We start from the raw sequence: 16,041 nt of genomic DNA on the forward strand, positions 1-16,041 counted from the left end.
GATCAACTGCACAAGAACGAACATCGCTTGGGTGGGGACTAAACTCAGTGAAGAATTGATCATCAATCTATCGGAATCTATCATGAATTAGCGCGAAGCACTTCATAAGCGTCCTGCGTGTACCTTCCTCCCCGTAACCCGAACCAATTCACGTTTCTCTGCTTGATCAAGCGAAAATGAAGCCTACGGACGTTCAATTCGTCATTGGACTATCCGGCTACTTTGTCAAAGATCTCGAGGCAGTTCGCCAGAGTCCAGCGTACGACCCTTTGAGGGACAACATCTCGCCACGCACACCTGGTTTCCGAAGCGTCGTACAAGCTGGGCAAGTTATTTCAATCATACTGCATCTTCCTTGCGGCGAGATCGCAGTAGGAGACTGCGTTGATGTCATTTTTTCCGGTGCTGCATCGCGAGACTCCCTCTTCATTGCAGAAGAGCACCTCCCTATCCTCGAGGCCGTGGTGAAGCCCTGGCTGCTGAGTTGCGACATCTCGAATTTCCGACAGAACGCGAAATGGGTTGACTTGCCCTGGAAGCAATTGCAGAATTGCAAGCTCCACTCCGCAGTCCGGTATGGTCTCACGCAAGCGCTCCTTGCAGCCACCGCACTGGCTCAGCGCCGTACAATCGCCGAGGTGATATGTCGCGAGTGGAGACTCGCCTCAATTTCAGATCATCCCGTTGATATTCTCGCGTCCTGCCACCGCAATGACACGCTTCAGCTGGACCGAATGATCATGAAAAAGGCGCCGATGCTCCCTCACGCCTCGTTTGTGCATGTCTCCGATATAGGTCCCCGGGGTACAGTATTGATGGACTACGTGAGCACCGTCGCTCGTCGGATCCAGGAACGCGCTCCACCAGGCTACCACCCCCGTCTTCATTTCGATGTCTACGGTACCCTAGGAGATGTCTTTCCGGAGACATCGAGGCTTGCTGATTTTCTAGGCCAGCTACGTCAGCGCGCCCGACCCTACGCCCTCCTCATCGAATCACCCATCATTGCGTCCTCCAAATCGGCGCAGATCCAGCGACTGGGGGACCTCCGTGCTTGCCTAAAACGCAAAGACATTGATGTCAAGATCGTCGCGGATGAATGGTGCAATACGCTGCAGGACATAAAGGATTTTGCGGATGCGGATGCGGTCGATTACGTGCAGATCAAAACGCCTGATCTTGGCGGGGTCGATCAGAGTATTGATGCGGTGCTGTACTGCCACAACAAGAAGATCGGGTGCTGTTTGGGAGGATCTGCGAATGAGACGGACGTGTCCGCTCGCATCACGGCGCATGTGGCGTTGGCGACGAGGCCGGATTTCTTGCTGTCCAAGCCAGGGATAGGCGCCGATGAGGGGTTGATGATCCTTACGAATGAGATGCTGCGGGGGATTGCGTTGGCGAAGAAAGCGCATTGTAGATTGTAGATGGATGGATTGGTGCTATTCAACATGCGACGGTATTGGTGAGTGATGGTAGTGTGGCAGGACATGCAGCTGGACTAATGCATTACCCCTCTTGAATAAAGTCCGATCCTACTTGACGCACTGGCCATCTCCAGCTTGTATAGCTTCGATCCACACTGATAAGCTGGCCAATAGACTCGCAATTATGGGATCTGGCCCGCGCCTTGAGCCCGGCCCATTATGTGCATTCAGCAGTACTCCGTACTTTATCCTCAACTTAGTCGCGCTGCCGACTCATCCACCAGGCCTTTGTGCATTAGTCCATAGAACTCGCATTAGATGGATTCCATATTCAGCTGGTAACGGCAGTAGCTCAGTTGCAACTAATCTACGCAAACTTCCGTCTCCAATAAAGTCATTGCTCTGTCCCTCGTTCTCGCAACAGCCTGAAATCTAACCAGGTCAATCATGAAAATGCTTCACACTAAACCCAGCCATAGAGGTCCCCTCGTTCGGATCTGTCGGGGATCTGGTCCAATTCTTCTTGATCCGTGCCCTTGTCCACTCTGGCGCCGGGATGTTGATCTCGTTGATCCCCTCCTTGTAGTAACCCAGCCTTCGCAGAAGTGGGCTCTCCACCGTTCTTAGATTCAGCCGATCGCTCGGACGGACAAAGTACAGCACTCCCAGCCGATCCAAGTGTTGCTGATCCTCAGGAGGGGTAATGACGCGGTGCACCCCGCTCTTCAGATATCCATTGGAGAGAATGGTAAGCAGATCGGCGATGTTGACCGCTAGCGTACCTGGAGGGATCCGCAGGTACTCCCACTCCGAGTCGTCATACTTCTTGACCTGCAACCCCGCCACAGGCTGCTGGAAGACAAAGGTAATGGTGCCGTTGTCTGTGTGGCCTCGCGAATAGAGGCTCTTGTACTTCTCGTTCTCGTCAGCGGAGCGCGCACGGTAGCACATGTATCGCAGGCCGCTGTCGCAGTTGGAATCATACATGTGGCCGTTCTCAAGTTCGTCTTCGGGAATCTCCAGAATAATTGCTAGCAGGCGGAATAGTCTGTAAGCGATGTGTTCGTGCACATGGCGATGGAAACGCTCGATCTCCGCCCAGTGTCGCCGGATTACGTCGGGGTGGGTCCGCTCATATTGCGGGAGAAACTTCATGATGTTGTAGAACTCGATGTTATCGCGTAGACCTGGGAGAATTTCGATCGAACCCAGAGGCCTGTAGCCATTATAGATGCCTTCTTCCAGCGGGGCCCGGAAACTGCGCCTTTCTTCCTCGGTGAGAGAGAAGAACTCTTTGGCGATGGCGAACTGACGGTCCACTTGTTCTTGGGTGAGCCCAAAGTTGGTCACGTAGAAGAACCCTGGAGAGTTAGTAGTCAGGTAAGAGACGCTCGGGAATGAAAGAATTACCAACTTCATGAACCGCGTCCTTTAGCTGTGCAGCGAGCTTCTCCTTCCCCCCTGGTTGATCGAACTCCGAGAGATCAATTGTAACGAGATCTGCATACTTGACTGTAATACATTCAGATGCGTGTCCAGCTCTCTTTGTATGAGACAGCACTCACTGTCCTGCTTTGTCTCTGGTGGATGAACATATTGCTTCAGAGGTTCGGTCGAGGCAGTCAGAGGAAAGTTCAGCTGCGTTGTCTGAGTGGCCATCTTGTTACCAGATACCTCCGTGCATGGTGTGACTTCGCTCGAAGAGGGAGTGTCTTGGGGTATATATATATACGCAGGTGGCATTGACATCACATGCCTGCCGCCCGTAGAGAGATCTTCCTGATCGATGTCCACCTCGCCCTCTCCGTCCTCCAATCATCCCTTCCTTTGGCGTCCAATCGAATAATTTATCTCAGCCATGAAACTGCAATGGTGAACCTACAATATCGCTCCGGAACATGAAATTAACCAAGTCCTATGCAGCCTTAAAACTCGGCTGAATGAACATCCTAAGCCTAGTCGTGGGAGATTATACAAGCTAGATTCTAACTTCTCATGTACTTCAAAGGAAAGAGGAAAGGGAAAAGGTAAATGAAGGCGGAAAGAAGGTTAAGGGACGCGGTGGAGGGAAAAAAAGAAACAAAAATTCGTCCCCGGGAAGGCTCGAACTTCCAACCTCCTGATTAACAGTCAGACGCGCTAACCAATTGCGCCACGGAGACCTGTTTGTTGTATGTTTGGTTACGAGAATTCTTTCTATACCAGTCGATACTGTGCGTATTCCAAGAAAGTGGTGCACTCATTTTGGTTCCCAAAGGAATTGTGCGAGGCAAAAAAACAAATAATCGGGGATAGGAATATAACAGCTATTTACAGAGCCATGGCTGAACAGGATGACGAATATCCATCTGGGCCAATTGAAGTGGTAGTGGCCTTTAGCACTCATTATCTGTAACGTGAATCTAAACTGCCAACTTCCATCCTTATCGAGGCCATATATGGATTACCACAAATCGTACGCCTTCTTTCTGCACTACGTCTGTCCTGTTCACGGCCAGGCCAGGGCTCCAAGACCCTAGTGGTATGAACTGCCTTGTACTTTACTGTCGAAAAGGTCAACCGAGTTAGGAACACTCGGACGTCACCGTAGTTCCCATACGGATGGAAATGTATATCTCTAGTTCTCTGCTTATCCGTTTTACCCTCCCATATTTGAATTACTGCATCGGATTTTTCAAGAGAGAAAGTAGAAGGTACTCGAGTTTGATTGAGACTAGATGCGAGACATACTTCATTTCAGCACCTAAGAAGTCGAAGTCAGTGGCGAGTTTTGGCTTAACAGCAGGCCTGGCATACTTCCGTCTATCCACTGCTTTTGACGTCGCAGATATTGTGTAATGAATGCGTGAATAAGGACGGTTTACATGATATGCTAATCTGATCGCCACCAGCTGATCTGCCAGCAATCCTAATCTGTAGAGGTATGCATGTACCCCAGTCCCGACTTTATTTGCCCGATCATAGAGACGGATTTCTCTCCTACCAAGATCAAGGGCTGGGGGTTGCCTATGAATCTAGAAGCGTCACTGACGTTTCTGACAATCCAATCCTGTCGAGGAGGACTAGTTCTGACTTCAGTAATGCTTCCACCGGGTAAGATCGATCACCCCCATCGCACGCTAAGCTAGTGTGCACCATCTTTCAAATCGCCCTTGAGGCCTTCGCTCTTAAAGGCTGGTTCTAGCTCTCCACATAGTACAACTTCATCAATGTTAGGCCTAGCTTGGCTCCGGGCTGGTAGGCTGTTGCTGATTTTCCTGCTCAGAAGTACGGAGATAGTAGCATCTGTATTAATCAAAATAGATTATAGATAGTATAGAAATGACAAAGGAAATTCGCAAGTTAAAGGGGAAGTGATAGCTTGCCTAGGCATAGGGGAAGAATAGAAGGAAGAATTTAGAATAGAATAGCTATGCAATGGTTGAAATCGATGATCATCCATGGCTATTAGATCCATGGATATGATCAATGATTAACCACAGCGGTTAGATCCATGGATCTCACCAACAAAGATACACTTAGGATATAACTAAATTCATAAGTTTAACTTCCTTAAAGTATATCTAGTAGCTTATCTAGAGGCTTTTATGCCTCTAAATATTGAGAATAGCTTTATGACAGTTGGAATCTATCCTTTTAGTCTAAAGAGGGTGCTTAAGAAGCTAAATATCTATATATTAACCCCTACCCCCCTCTAAGCTACGCAAGTTAATTAACTAATTTATTATAGCTTAGTATACCTCATATACTTTAATAATTATAAAAGTAATCATCCTTAGTTAAGAAGCTCCTAAAATAATAATCCTAAAGCTTATAAATAGCTATATAGTAACTTATTAAGGGTTATAAGATGGCAATACATAGTACAGCCCTTCTAGTAAAGGAAAATCATGATCTACACACAGCTAATGAGAAAAGAGAAGGAGAAAAGTAGTGATCTAGATACTAGATAACTTATAATAAAGGACCGCATACAGGAAGCTAGGGATCTTGTGACCTTGTCCAGGTCAGAAATAAGGTTAGACCGTTAGAGGGTAGTTCTAGTTCCATGCCTTACATTTAGAACCCCTAAAACGCGCACCACTAAGGCGTTTTAATTACTTTATTTAGGGCATACTAGAGTTAGATGCCCTCCACGCTGTACTAGCTAAATCTAATATAAATTTATTGTTTTGGTTGATTTAGATAGCTTCAAACGATCGAATGCGTCGAAATCAGATGAGTGGTGGCGACTCGGTCGGGAATTATGTTATCTCACCGCTAGTAGGCCTTCCTAGATAGAGAATCAACCATCTCAGCCGCTCTAAGCTACGTCAATAATAATGGCTTGAGCTTAAGTCTAAAATTCTGGCCTACTGCAAGCTACAAGTTTTGGTTCATCACGATCATCGCGATATGCTGACCTTAATACAAGCATGCAGTTATCACAGCTGCAGTATTATGTTAAGTACTGCCTGAACTAGGTTTATTCAGGTGGAGCTGATGGTCTGATGTTGTGAACATGAACCATGGTTTAGTAGGACTGGGAGTGTTACCGCAGCGGACCTCAAGCCTGACTTTTCTTTTATAAGTCAGCTGAAATTTTTAGTTCCGGTACGCCACACACGCCACGATCCCCGGAGACTCTGATCATTGTTCTGTGGCTTTGAGCTGATTAGGCTTTATTATTAGGCGATAGCCATGAATCTATATCCCAAAGCCCAGTGCATTCACGTGTTGCTATCTCCGTTCCATGTCTCCACCAGTATGGTCTGATTTAATCGCGCCTATTAAGAGTAACTGGGTCAATTTTGGAAACTCTCAGATGAGGTAGTGCTCTCACGGCCCCAAAAGTGCGCAGCTCTAGATCGGGTACCCTCAATTAGCTACTGGTACCTCTTGTTACTGGTTCTACTGAATTTTCGGATAGAAGTTACTGGCATGAATTTAGAATCATCTGGCCAAATCTATGATATCAGAATATGACTACCGGGATCTAGACACCGCAAGTATGTATGTCGCAAGTATGACATTATGAGCTGAAGAGTATTTAAAAGACTGTGTTATCCCACCACAATGTCCCTCTTCAATCATAAACGACCGGCATAAGCCACAAATCTTTCCTACTATTTTAAAGAAAGACACCCATATAATTACCGCAAAGTCGCAATGAAGTTTACTATGGTTCTGGCTGCTTTAGCTTTGCAGGGCCTGGTTTCTGCGACCCCAACAGAATCTCTGCAGAAAAGAGATTGCTCTCCTGGCCAGACCAGATTCTGCTGCGCTGGTTTCACCCCTTTCAATTTTTTCTTTATTCGAGGAGTCGGAACAGGATGCATCAGTGAGATTGTTCGTTTCTTCTCATTCTGAAACAGCCTGACATGCTTTTAAGTTCCCCCTGGGAATTCGCCCTGTGGAGCCGGCAATAGACCACCGGATGAGGTCTGCTGTGCTAATTATCTGCCACTGGTAAATTGCTTGTTCTACTCCACTCTCATTAGGATGATGTTCAGTAACCGTTCCATCTTATACAGAACAGCGGAAGGCTTATCTGCACCGGGTGAGAAGGTAGTAAAAAAGGGCAGACGCCCTTCTAACAGACTTCGAAAGTTTGTTCTCTAACCGTATCAAGTGAGCGCTGGACTAATGCTGGGATGGTGAAAATCAATGGTGGCGGCATTGATTACTAATTGTATTTGGCTGTGACTGTTCAATAAATGTGGATTTTGATATCAGTATCAATAAGTTCTGCTGTTAAGACTGTGATCAAACGCAGGGTCTCCGAAGCGGGGCTATGAACGTAGATTATTGGGAAGAGCTATCACCCCAAATGTGTGGCTACCATCCAGGGCGTTTATAGCTGTCAGATTCGTACCGAGTTTAGTTATCACCAGTAATTTGCATGGAACCGATGAATTCATGGATGTCTGGTCCTTCTCTGTCTAGTTTCCCCCCAGGTGATCTATACACTGTTGAATGTGTAGCAAACATGAGGCCATTCTAATCATACGGCATCGGAGGTTTGATCACTCTGGAAAAAGAGATATCGTAAAATAGAGATAGAATCAATCTATGGAACCATGCGACAATCAACCTAATTGGTAAGTGGTAAAACATTATCAACAATAACAAATTGCGTAGCTGCACTTTGGGCAGCGCCACGGTCAGAAGGATTATGGTTGAGCTGCCTCTTAATACGCCGAACGAGTGATCTTGTTAACTAATGTACTTAGGCAGAGTCTGAAGCTTTCTCAGTCACATATCTAACAGATCTGTGTGGTGTTCCATTTATTTCCAGTCCGAAATAAACCCCATAGATACGTCGGACGGCATGCCTATTAAGAGACATGAGCCCCCCTCTACTTAATATCTCTGACATGCATTGAGGATGCTGTGGCAGCCAGAGCATGGCTCCATGGCTCCATGGCTCCCACTCCTCAGCGTGTTTTAGCAGCGCTGCTCTCTGCTGACAGCTCTGCTTTGGAACCTTCCCACTTTTTAAACATTTTAACCATATGGTCTCGCATCTTCTAAATGCTTCTTAAAAGTGGCGGGAACCAGCTTCCTGCTCCCTACAATGACAATTATTATGGATTTTCTCATCTGAGACACATGCCTGGGCGAGCTACAGCTGATGTTTCCATCTCAAAGTGCGAGCTGTTAGTATGCTTCCCCGATGTAAGATTAGCACAGCCATTGGTAGAGCGTCACTAGGTGCGCAGCTTGTTCTTTGAGAACTGGAATTTTCCTTATCTAGCTATTGTGACTTTTGAAACAGGTGCTGGAACGGCTCAGTGGCTAAGGCAATAGGAGCGATTACAGTAACATCCTTACCTTTTTTAAGAGACTTACTTCTAGCTAATATACTGTTGACTGGGACTTGTCAGGCGATGCTGGTAACCAGCATCTTTAAATTTACCTTGCCCACTGTCCTCGGTTAGCATAATAGTCATAGCTCTGGCACCTTCAGCATCTCATTATTATTATATTGTCTGGAGCCTGCTATGGTGCGTGAGGACTCCCAGTGTGCTTAACTGGCTGTGCTTGAGTGCTGAAGTCGCTCAGAACTTGTGTGGTTACCCTTTCCGCTGGAAGAAGCGTTGCCTTGGATGCTATAAGCTCTAGAACTTAGTCAAGGTAGCCCCTTTTGGATAGTTAGAATTACCCTGTTAGCCTTGGTTGAAGAAATACAAGTATTTATGGACACCTGCTCTTAAGCATCACCTGCTTAGCGCTGACTGTTTAAGGATAACAGAAATAAATGAAAAGCATTTGTTATACAGGACGCTAGGGGAGATATGGAACCATGAAAATAGTATTACCTATCTGATCTGCTGGGCAAATCATCCAACTGAATATAACTGTGCGTGTGCTGTGCTAATGCCTGGTGGAAAATAGCCATACGACCTGTAGTCTCGGTCCTGGTTTTTAAGCATAACAGGTTGTCATTTGCTAATCCTCTACTCCCGCAGCGTTATCAGTACTCTTCATTAAGTCTTGCTAGATGCTACAGTGATGGCTCCTTAACTTGCTTTACCTTGCTCTAACCGCCTACATCCTAATGCATTTGCCGGTTGCGGACAAATGCAAAAGAAAATTAGCTAAGAGGAAGAGAAGAACAGAAGTGTCTAGACTAGTGCTGAATAAGTCCTTATTTTGTGCCCATTACAGACTCCTGTTGTGTCTTAGGCCTGAATTCTAAGGTTATTAAGCATTGTTCCGTATTAAGCTTCTATTGCTACTGATATCTTAGATTAGTGTGCCTTTTGGGCAAGGGCTATTTAAAAATTATATATACAAGGAATTCACTTCAGGTCACTATTTTAGGAAAGGGTGTGGTGAGCCCATATATGGCCAGCTGTAAAAGTGTCTAAATAGATATTAACCATAGATAAATGCCATGCAACTATATAATCTTGTATATTAGGATAGTAATATTATAAGAGATTGGTTATGCTGCACTAGAACTCATATATATTCTCTACTAACTATAGAAATGGCTAGTCCTTACTATACTTACTTTCTGATCCAATCATACATTCTGTAGGCCATCAATCAGGAGAGATTGTTGACTAGATAATGGAAAACTTCCCTAAAGACAATAAACCCTCCTAGACAGATAATAAGTGAAGTCATAATTAAACCATCAGTAGACCATTGCCTTTAGGATGTTAGGTGCAAACTATGATGGCACTGCTCATATTCCAATGGTACGGTAGTAATTCGATAGAAAACTAAGCATAGAGAAGAGAGGGAAGAAGTATGTACATAGTGGGGAGATATGTAAACAGAGGGTGGAACAGTGCAAACGATCCAAACAGCCCTGAGGAGGTAAGTGGTCAATATGGGCAGAAAGCTCCACGTAAAGAGGTCAGTGGGGAATATGGTAATGGGTTGTCATATTACCCCCCCCTTTAGGCTCTGGATGCCCTTATCTGGGGTTTATCATCGTCAGGGTGATCTTCAAGGAATACATTGTCTTTGGCTGCTTGTAGCTATTCCAGTAGGCGCATTAGCAGGCCTGGTATGGCTGGATACTGGGCGTGGAAGTCGCAGAGCAATATTGGGGAGTTCCTAAAATTTCAGGCTGGATACCAGGTAAGATTAATGTCATGGCCAATCCATCTTACCCGGTACTGGAGCTTGCAATAGTGGAGTTAGGATGCTAGTATTGCATTAACCTCCCATTCATCTTCGCTGTTAACTTTGAGCGGGGGAGCTGGGTCCTGAAGTTAGCTAGGTAGAGAATATATGGATGGGGCTTTATGGAGCTTCTCAGGCGCGAAGATGGGGTGGACTTTTATAGAATTTAGGAGGTCTAGTTAGAAGGTGTTCCCCTCTCACTTCATGATTTAGTACAGTCCAGCGAGCTGGTCAGTGAGCTTCTAACTAGGATAGTTAAGCTTCTAATCTAATGTGGTGATGAAGACATAATTATTAATGTTAAAGTTAACAGCGCAGTGATGCTTATTAGCTTATTACTTCTGTTAACATTAAGCAGCTTCTATACCTCTGTGAGCATATAACCAGATCTCCTCCATGTATCTAGCCATCTACTGTGCTTGCTTGCAATTAATATTAAGGTCTAATGGGGTGGTAGCTGCTGACTAGTTAAAGGATGTGCGTGGTTCAAAACCTCTCTTAATAAAGAAGGGTGATATCCCTGTAGATTTGCTTGGAAGCACTGTAGTGGTGAAATTTAGTATAGATAGCCACTGGTCCTAGTTATCCTGGTAATGGTTAATAAATAGTTATAATTACTGCGCAATCCACTGGTTTATGACTTCTATTTAGCTGTTAGTCTGTGGATGATATCCTAATAATAGCTTAAGATAGATCTGTAAGACCTTACATAGTTCATCCTAGAAATCTAAGATGAACTGACCTCCCCTATCTAAGATAATCATTTCCGGTAGACCAGTCCATAGGTAAATATAGGTAATAAAGAGATACACCATGTTATAAGCAGTAGTTATCTTATAATAGGGAATGGCAAAGGCTCTCTTCCCTAGCTAGTCCACCATGATGAACACAGCGTCAAAACCTGTCTTGGAGCGTGAGAATGAATGGAAATCTATAGTAATGTATTACTAAGGTTAGTTAGGGATTAGAAGGGGCTGTAGTAAGCCTAGCAGAGGGTCCCTATATATCTTTATTTAATAGTAGATGAGATAATTATCTATGTAGTAGTTCACATCCTGTCTCTAGGAAGTCTAATAGTAGTAAGCACAGATGAGTCTCTTCATCTTGGCCTTGCCTGGGTGTGCAGAAGATGGTAGGTGGTAGATTTCATCTAGTAGGTGAGTATATAGGTCACCTTCATCAGGCACTACTAGGCATCCTTAGAAGAGCAGAAGTCCCTCTTAGAGTTTTCATTAGTCACTACCCACCTATGTGAGCTCTTGCTCGGGCTGGAGGCTGTTATATAGTTAATTTACTTTGGATACCTGATCTACTATTAATATCAGGTTAGGGGTAATAGCTGCTAAGATTTAGGGGTTAAGGTGGTCCAGCTTGAGTATTAACTAAATTTAGTGATTATTAGTCCCTTCCAGGTCTTCCAGTCTGGAGAGTGTATTAGCTAGTGTGTTAAGCTTCCTAGGCTAGAAAGTAATAAGGAAGCAGAAGCTAGATAGGAACTTATTCTATCAGGCCTGTTAGGGGTTTAGTTGCTGTTTCTGTATGAAATATTATAACACTTAGTAGTCTGTAAATATCTTAAATAGTTTAGCTCTTTATAGGCCCTGTAGCTCAGCTTGCCATTCTTCTAAGGCATATATAATAGCTAACAGTTCTTAATTGTGGATGCCATAGTTATGCTCTGCTAGATTTATAGTTTTAGAGTAATAGGCTATAGGATGCTACTCTCCCTCTTACTGCTAAGAGAGCATACTAGTGACTGCACTATTAGAGGCATCTATCTCTAGCTTTATGGGTAAGGATAGGTTATAATAGGTAAGAAGCAGAGCTTCTGTAAGGATAATTTTTAAGTAGTGGAATGCCTTCTTATAGTTATTATTCTATATAAAGGGGACATCCTTCCTCATTAATATAACTAGGGGTTTGGCGACATAACTATACTCTTATATAAATCTCTAATAGAAGTTATAAAAGCCTAGAAATGACTAGACCCCCCTTACAGTAGTGGGAGTCTTCCACTTCTATACTACAATAACCTTTTCTGGGTCCACCTTAATGCTATCCATTGAGATGATGAAGCTGAGATACCATATCTTTATTATATGGAATTTATACTTCTTTATTAAGGCTTATAGGCCATACTCCTATAAGCACTATAGAATAGCATGGACATAGAGTTAGTACTCTAACTCATTATTAGAATAGATCAGTAGGTTATTAATGAATGTGGTTAGATATTGATCCAGGTAGTCCATGAAAATGCTATTTATAAAGCACTGAAATGTGGCTGGTCCATTAGTAAGTCTAAAGGGCATTACCTTATATTTAAAGCTGCTATATTATAAGTGGAATGTGGTGAGGTCCTCTAAGGCTGGGTCCATGTGAATCTGATGAAAACCCTAGCAGATGTCTAGCTTGGTGAAGATCTTTACTTTAGAGCTATGCTCCAAGATCTTATTAATTAAGGGGAAAGGGTAACGGTCCTTCTATATTATAGTATTTAGTTTATAGTAATTAATATAGAAGTATAGTCCTCTACCTAGCTTTTCCACCATAAGAATGGGAGAAGTGAAGGGAGTATTACTAGATATAATAAATCTCTTATAGAGGTTGTCTAGTATATATTCCCTTACTGCTTCTAATTCTTCTGTGTTTATTTTATATAGGGGCCTATAGCTAACTATATTCTCCTATTCTAGTTTAACTTTATAGTTGAATTCCCTATGATGGGGAGGTAAAGTATCAGAATTATATTTAGAGAAGATGTTAGCTAGGTCCTGATAAGGTTCTGGTAGTACTTGCTTAATCTTGCTAATCTCATCTTTAGTAATTACTAGACTGTGGTTAGTTAACTGAGGTGTTAAGGACTGAGCTATAATTATTAGCTGCTAAGGGAGGGAAAGGGGTTATTCACCCTATTTCTTATTAATTAGTTTGTTGAGCTCATGGAGGGAAGATAAGAAGATAGTGGTATCTTTCTTATGTATGTATCAGTGGAAGGCTACTACACCTATTATAGTGATATTAATGATAGTCTTACTTAGCAGGTGAGTAGGTTATAGTTATGATGTTAGTTCTATGCCTCTTCCTTATAGAGCTTATTCTATCTTAAGGGTGTGATGCCACTAATTAATTTCATCCATTCTTATAGGTCAGTATCATCCAATCTCATAGAAAGGTGAAGTAGTAGTTATTAGCATTGCTGGGTCAGGCTCCTTAGGGGAATATGGCTTAGGTGCCTCCTTAGGGGCCACAGAAGGAAGCATTAGGGACTAAATGTATGAGGATTCAGAGGTATCTAGGGGCCCTTAGATCATTCTAGGAATAGGGCGCCATAACCTTACACCATGGCCCCATGGCTCTCCCATTAAGCTATATATATTTAAAGGCTTGGTTGCTGCCCCAGGAAGAACCATAAGGCTAGGGGTAGTTAGGGAGAGAAGAGAAGATGGAGCTAAGGGAGGGAAGACATCCCTTTTATTTTCTGTCTATTGCCTAGCGCGGCGCCCTACATCACATTAGTGATCTCAGTTAATGGGTTACTTAATTAGGAAGTTGTGAGGGATCTCCTGGTTCATTTATAAGGCTATCTCATCTTAGTAGGTGGGTGGTGTAGGCTAGATTAATTATTTCTCTGTATAATCCACTAGTATATAGTGTTCCATGAGCCACATCCTTCCTATTATAATATTATGGTGTCCTAGGTCTAGTATAAGAAACAGCATCCATCTTATGATGCGATTGTCCATGGCCATAGTTAATATAATAATGTGGGTAAGGGGAATGGACTGCTTTCTATTAAACCCTATAACTGCATACTCCCTTTCTAGAGGCATGGTAGGTATTCTGAAATATTTAGATATCTAGATTACTAAGGAAGTGGTTATATATGCATATGCATTTGCTCTAGTGTTAACTAGGGAGCTTATAGATACTAAGAATCTATTAATAAGGATATAAGACTTTATTTTAAAACTATCTTCTTCATTACCTAATAGATTCTGTAAGTCTAAGTTATGCTAGTTAACTAATTTTATGCCTAAGAAGGAGACTTCTCCTAAGCATCCTTATTTTCTGATCCAGGAGTGGGCTTAATAGGCTGTTCCAACACCTTAAGCTGTGCAGCCTGCTTTATAGGGCAGCTATAGCTAGTATATCTAACCTAGAAGCATGTAAAGCATTTACCCTTACTTATAAGATGCTTCCTGGTCTCATCATCAAGGTTACTAGGAGCTGGGGAAGCTATAGTAGTACAGCCCTAAGTAGTAGTATTATCTATAGAGGGAGTAGCTGTAGCTAGGGTAGTAGTATAAGATGTTACTCTAATCCCTCTGGTTTGAGTATTAACACCGCTGTTTAAACAAGCCTTAATTCTCTCTATGTTCTTAATGTTTATTACTATATAGCTATAGTAGTCTATGAACTCCCAGAAGGTCTTATCATTATCATTATATATAGGCATAGTAAGCTCTTGCATGCGGAGAGATAGTTTATTATATAGGTTATCTTTCTAGGTCTTCTTAGGGATGCTTACTTCTGCTGTAAGGTATAGGAACTTAGAAATAAAGTCATTCTATTTAACTAATAACTTTATATAGAGGGTGTTATATTTCTGCTTAGTAACTTACTTATAATTAGGGTCCGCGAATACATTCTCCAGGTGCTTAAGGAGGTTAGTGGAATCCTAGTATAGGTTAATAGTATCTTCTTACAGATGAGGGGTAATGTGCTTCTGGGCGTTGCCCTCAGTGCAACTAGTCATATAGGTAATTCTTATCATGGGGTTAGGGAAGTGGTTAGCATTAGTAATAAGCTTCTGCTTAATAGCCAGTAACTAGTCTTTAAAATAGGGATCCTTTCCATTGCTAAGGAGAGGAGGGTCTGGGATCTTTACTAACTTATTACTAGTGGCTAGAGCCTGGGAACCAGCATTTCTAATACTAGATTTACAGGCTACCTATAGAGCAAAGTCATTCCATTCCTAGATTACCTCTTTGAGCTTCTCTTGGGTCTCATCATGTTTAAGGTTAGCAGTAATAAGCTGGGTCTGGATCTGTTCATGTTCCTGATGGATCCATTCATTCTGGTGCTTAAGGTTATCATTCTCACTCTAACTCTTAATAAGTTGCTTATTCAGGAGAGCTGCCTCCACGCTACTCTAATTTGCCTTAGTATCTAAAGTAATGTAGATCTGAGAGATGGCTTCCCAGTAATACTCAGGGTCCATTCCCTAATAAGCAGTGAATTCTTTGTAGGAGATGCCGTTGGCTGGCTTATAGGTATCTTCATTAAGGCCGCCATTCTCTGTCTGGTTGAGTAGGGCAGTTAGTCTTCTAGTAAAACCTGGGTCTGGTCCAGTATGCTGAGTGGAGAGGTTATAGGATCCATTTCTAGCTCCCTGCTGGTTGTTAGGCTCCTTAATGGAAGCCATGGGTCTGGCCATCCTTATTCTGTTAATAGGTTATATTGTTATCTCCAACTATTGGCGTCGTTGGCACGCGAGGGGTTCTTTGCAAGAGGAGGTAAGATTAGTGCTCAATATAAAAAAGAATGTGTTTCTTGCTGGATCTTGGACCTTCTAATGAAAGAGATGATGAAGGGAGTGATACTTAGTTTTATATAATGGCACTGCTTATATTCTAATGGTACAGTAGTAATTCAATAGAAAACTAAGCGTAGAGAAGAGAGGGAAGAAGTATGTACATAGTGGGGAGATATATAAACAGAGGGTGGAATAGTGCAAACAATCCAAACAGCCCTGAGGAGGTAAGCGGTCAATATAGGCAGAAAGCTCCACGTAAAGAGGTCAGCAGGGAATATGGTGACGGGTTGTCACACAAACTAGAGTTTTGTCCTGGTAATGTAAATCACAGCCCCTTGCACCAATAACCAGTCTAGAGGAAGAAGTTAGCACTATTAGGATACTGCAATCCCCAGAGGAGGAAGGGTAAAGTAATTTATAGCCTTTCCACTTCTTCTTTTTAGGCGTGGACAT

The 16,041-nt window shown here is 43.2% G+C and overlaps 2 protein-coding genes and 1 non-coding gene across 3 annotated transcripts; 1 reads left to right on the plus strand and 2 right to left on the minus strand.

Annotated features, from left to right (window-relative positions):
• Positions 1–176: 176 nt before the first annotated feature.
• On the plus strand, positions 177–1,427 carry Aud_002398 (putative methylaspartate ammonia-lyase; the record flags this gene model as incomplete). Its single annotated transcript, XM_043287368.1, has 1 exon — positions 177–1,427. One exon carries the CDS (start codon positions 177–179, stop codon positions 1,425–1,427), a length of 1,251 nt encoding a protein of 416 aa, XP_043143303.1.
• Positions 1,428–1,868: 441 nt separating this feature from the next.
• Aud_002399 (putative oxidoreductase, 2OG-Fe(II) oxygenase family) lies at positions 1,869–3,086 on the minus strand (the record flags this gene model as incomplete). The annotated part of the gene is made up of 3 exons (XM_043287369.1): positions 1,869–2,788; positions 2,838–2,939; positions 2,993–3,086. The coding sequence occupies 3 exons, from the start codon at positions 3,084–3,086 to the stop codon at positions 1,869–1,871; spliced, it is 1,116 nt and encodes a 371-aa protein (XP_043143304.1).
• Positions 3,087–3,515: 429 nt separating this feature from the next.
• On the minus strand, positions 3,516–3,589 carry Aud_002400. Its single transcript has one exon. It is a non-coding gene; the product is annotated as a tRNA-Asn (tRNA).
• Positions 3,590–16,041: the final 12,452 nt, after the last annotated feature.

The sequence above is a fragment of the Aspergillus udagawae genome (genome assembly GCF_001078395.1).
Source record: "Aspergillus udagawae IFM 46973 DNA, scaffold_2, whole genome shotgun sequence".
Taxonomy (NCBI): domain Eukaryota; kingdom Fungi; phylum Ascomycota; class Eurotiomycetes; order Eurotiales; family Aspergillaceae; genus Aspergillus; species Aspergillus udagawae.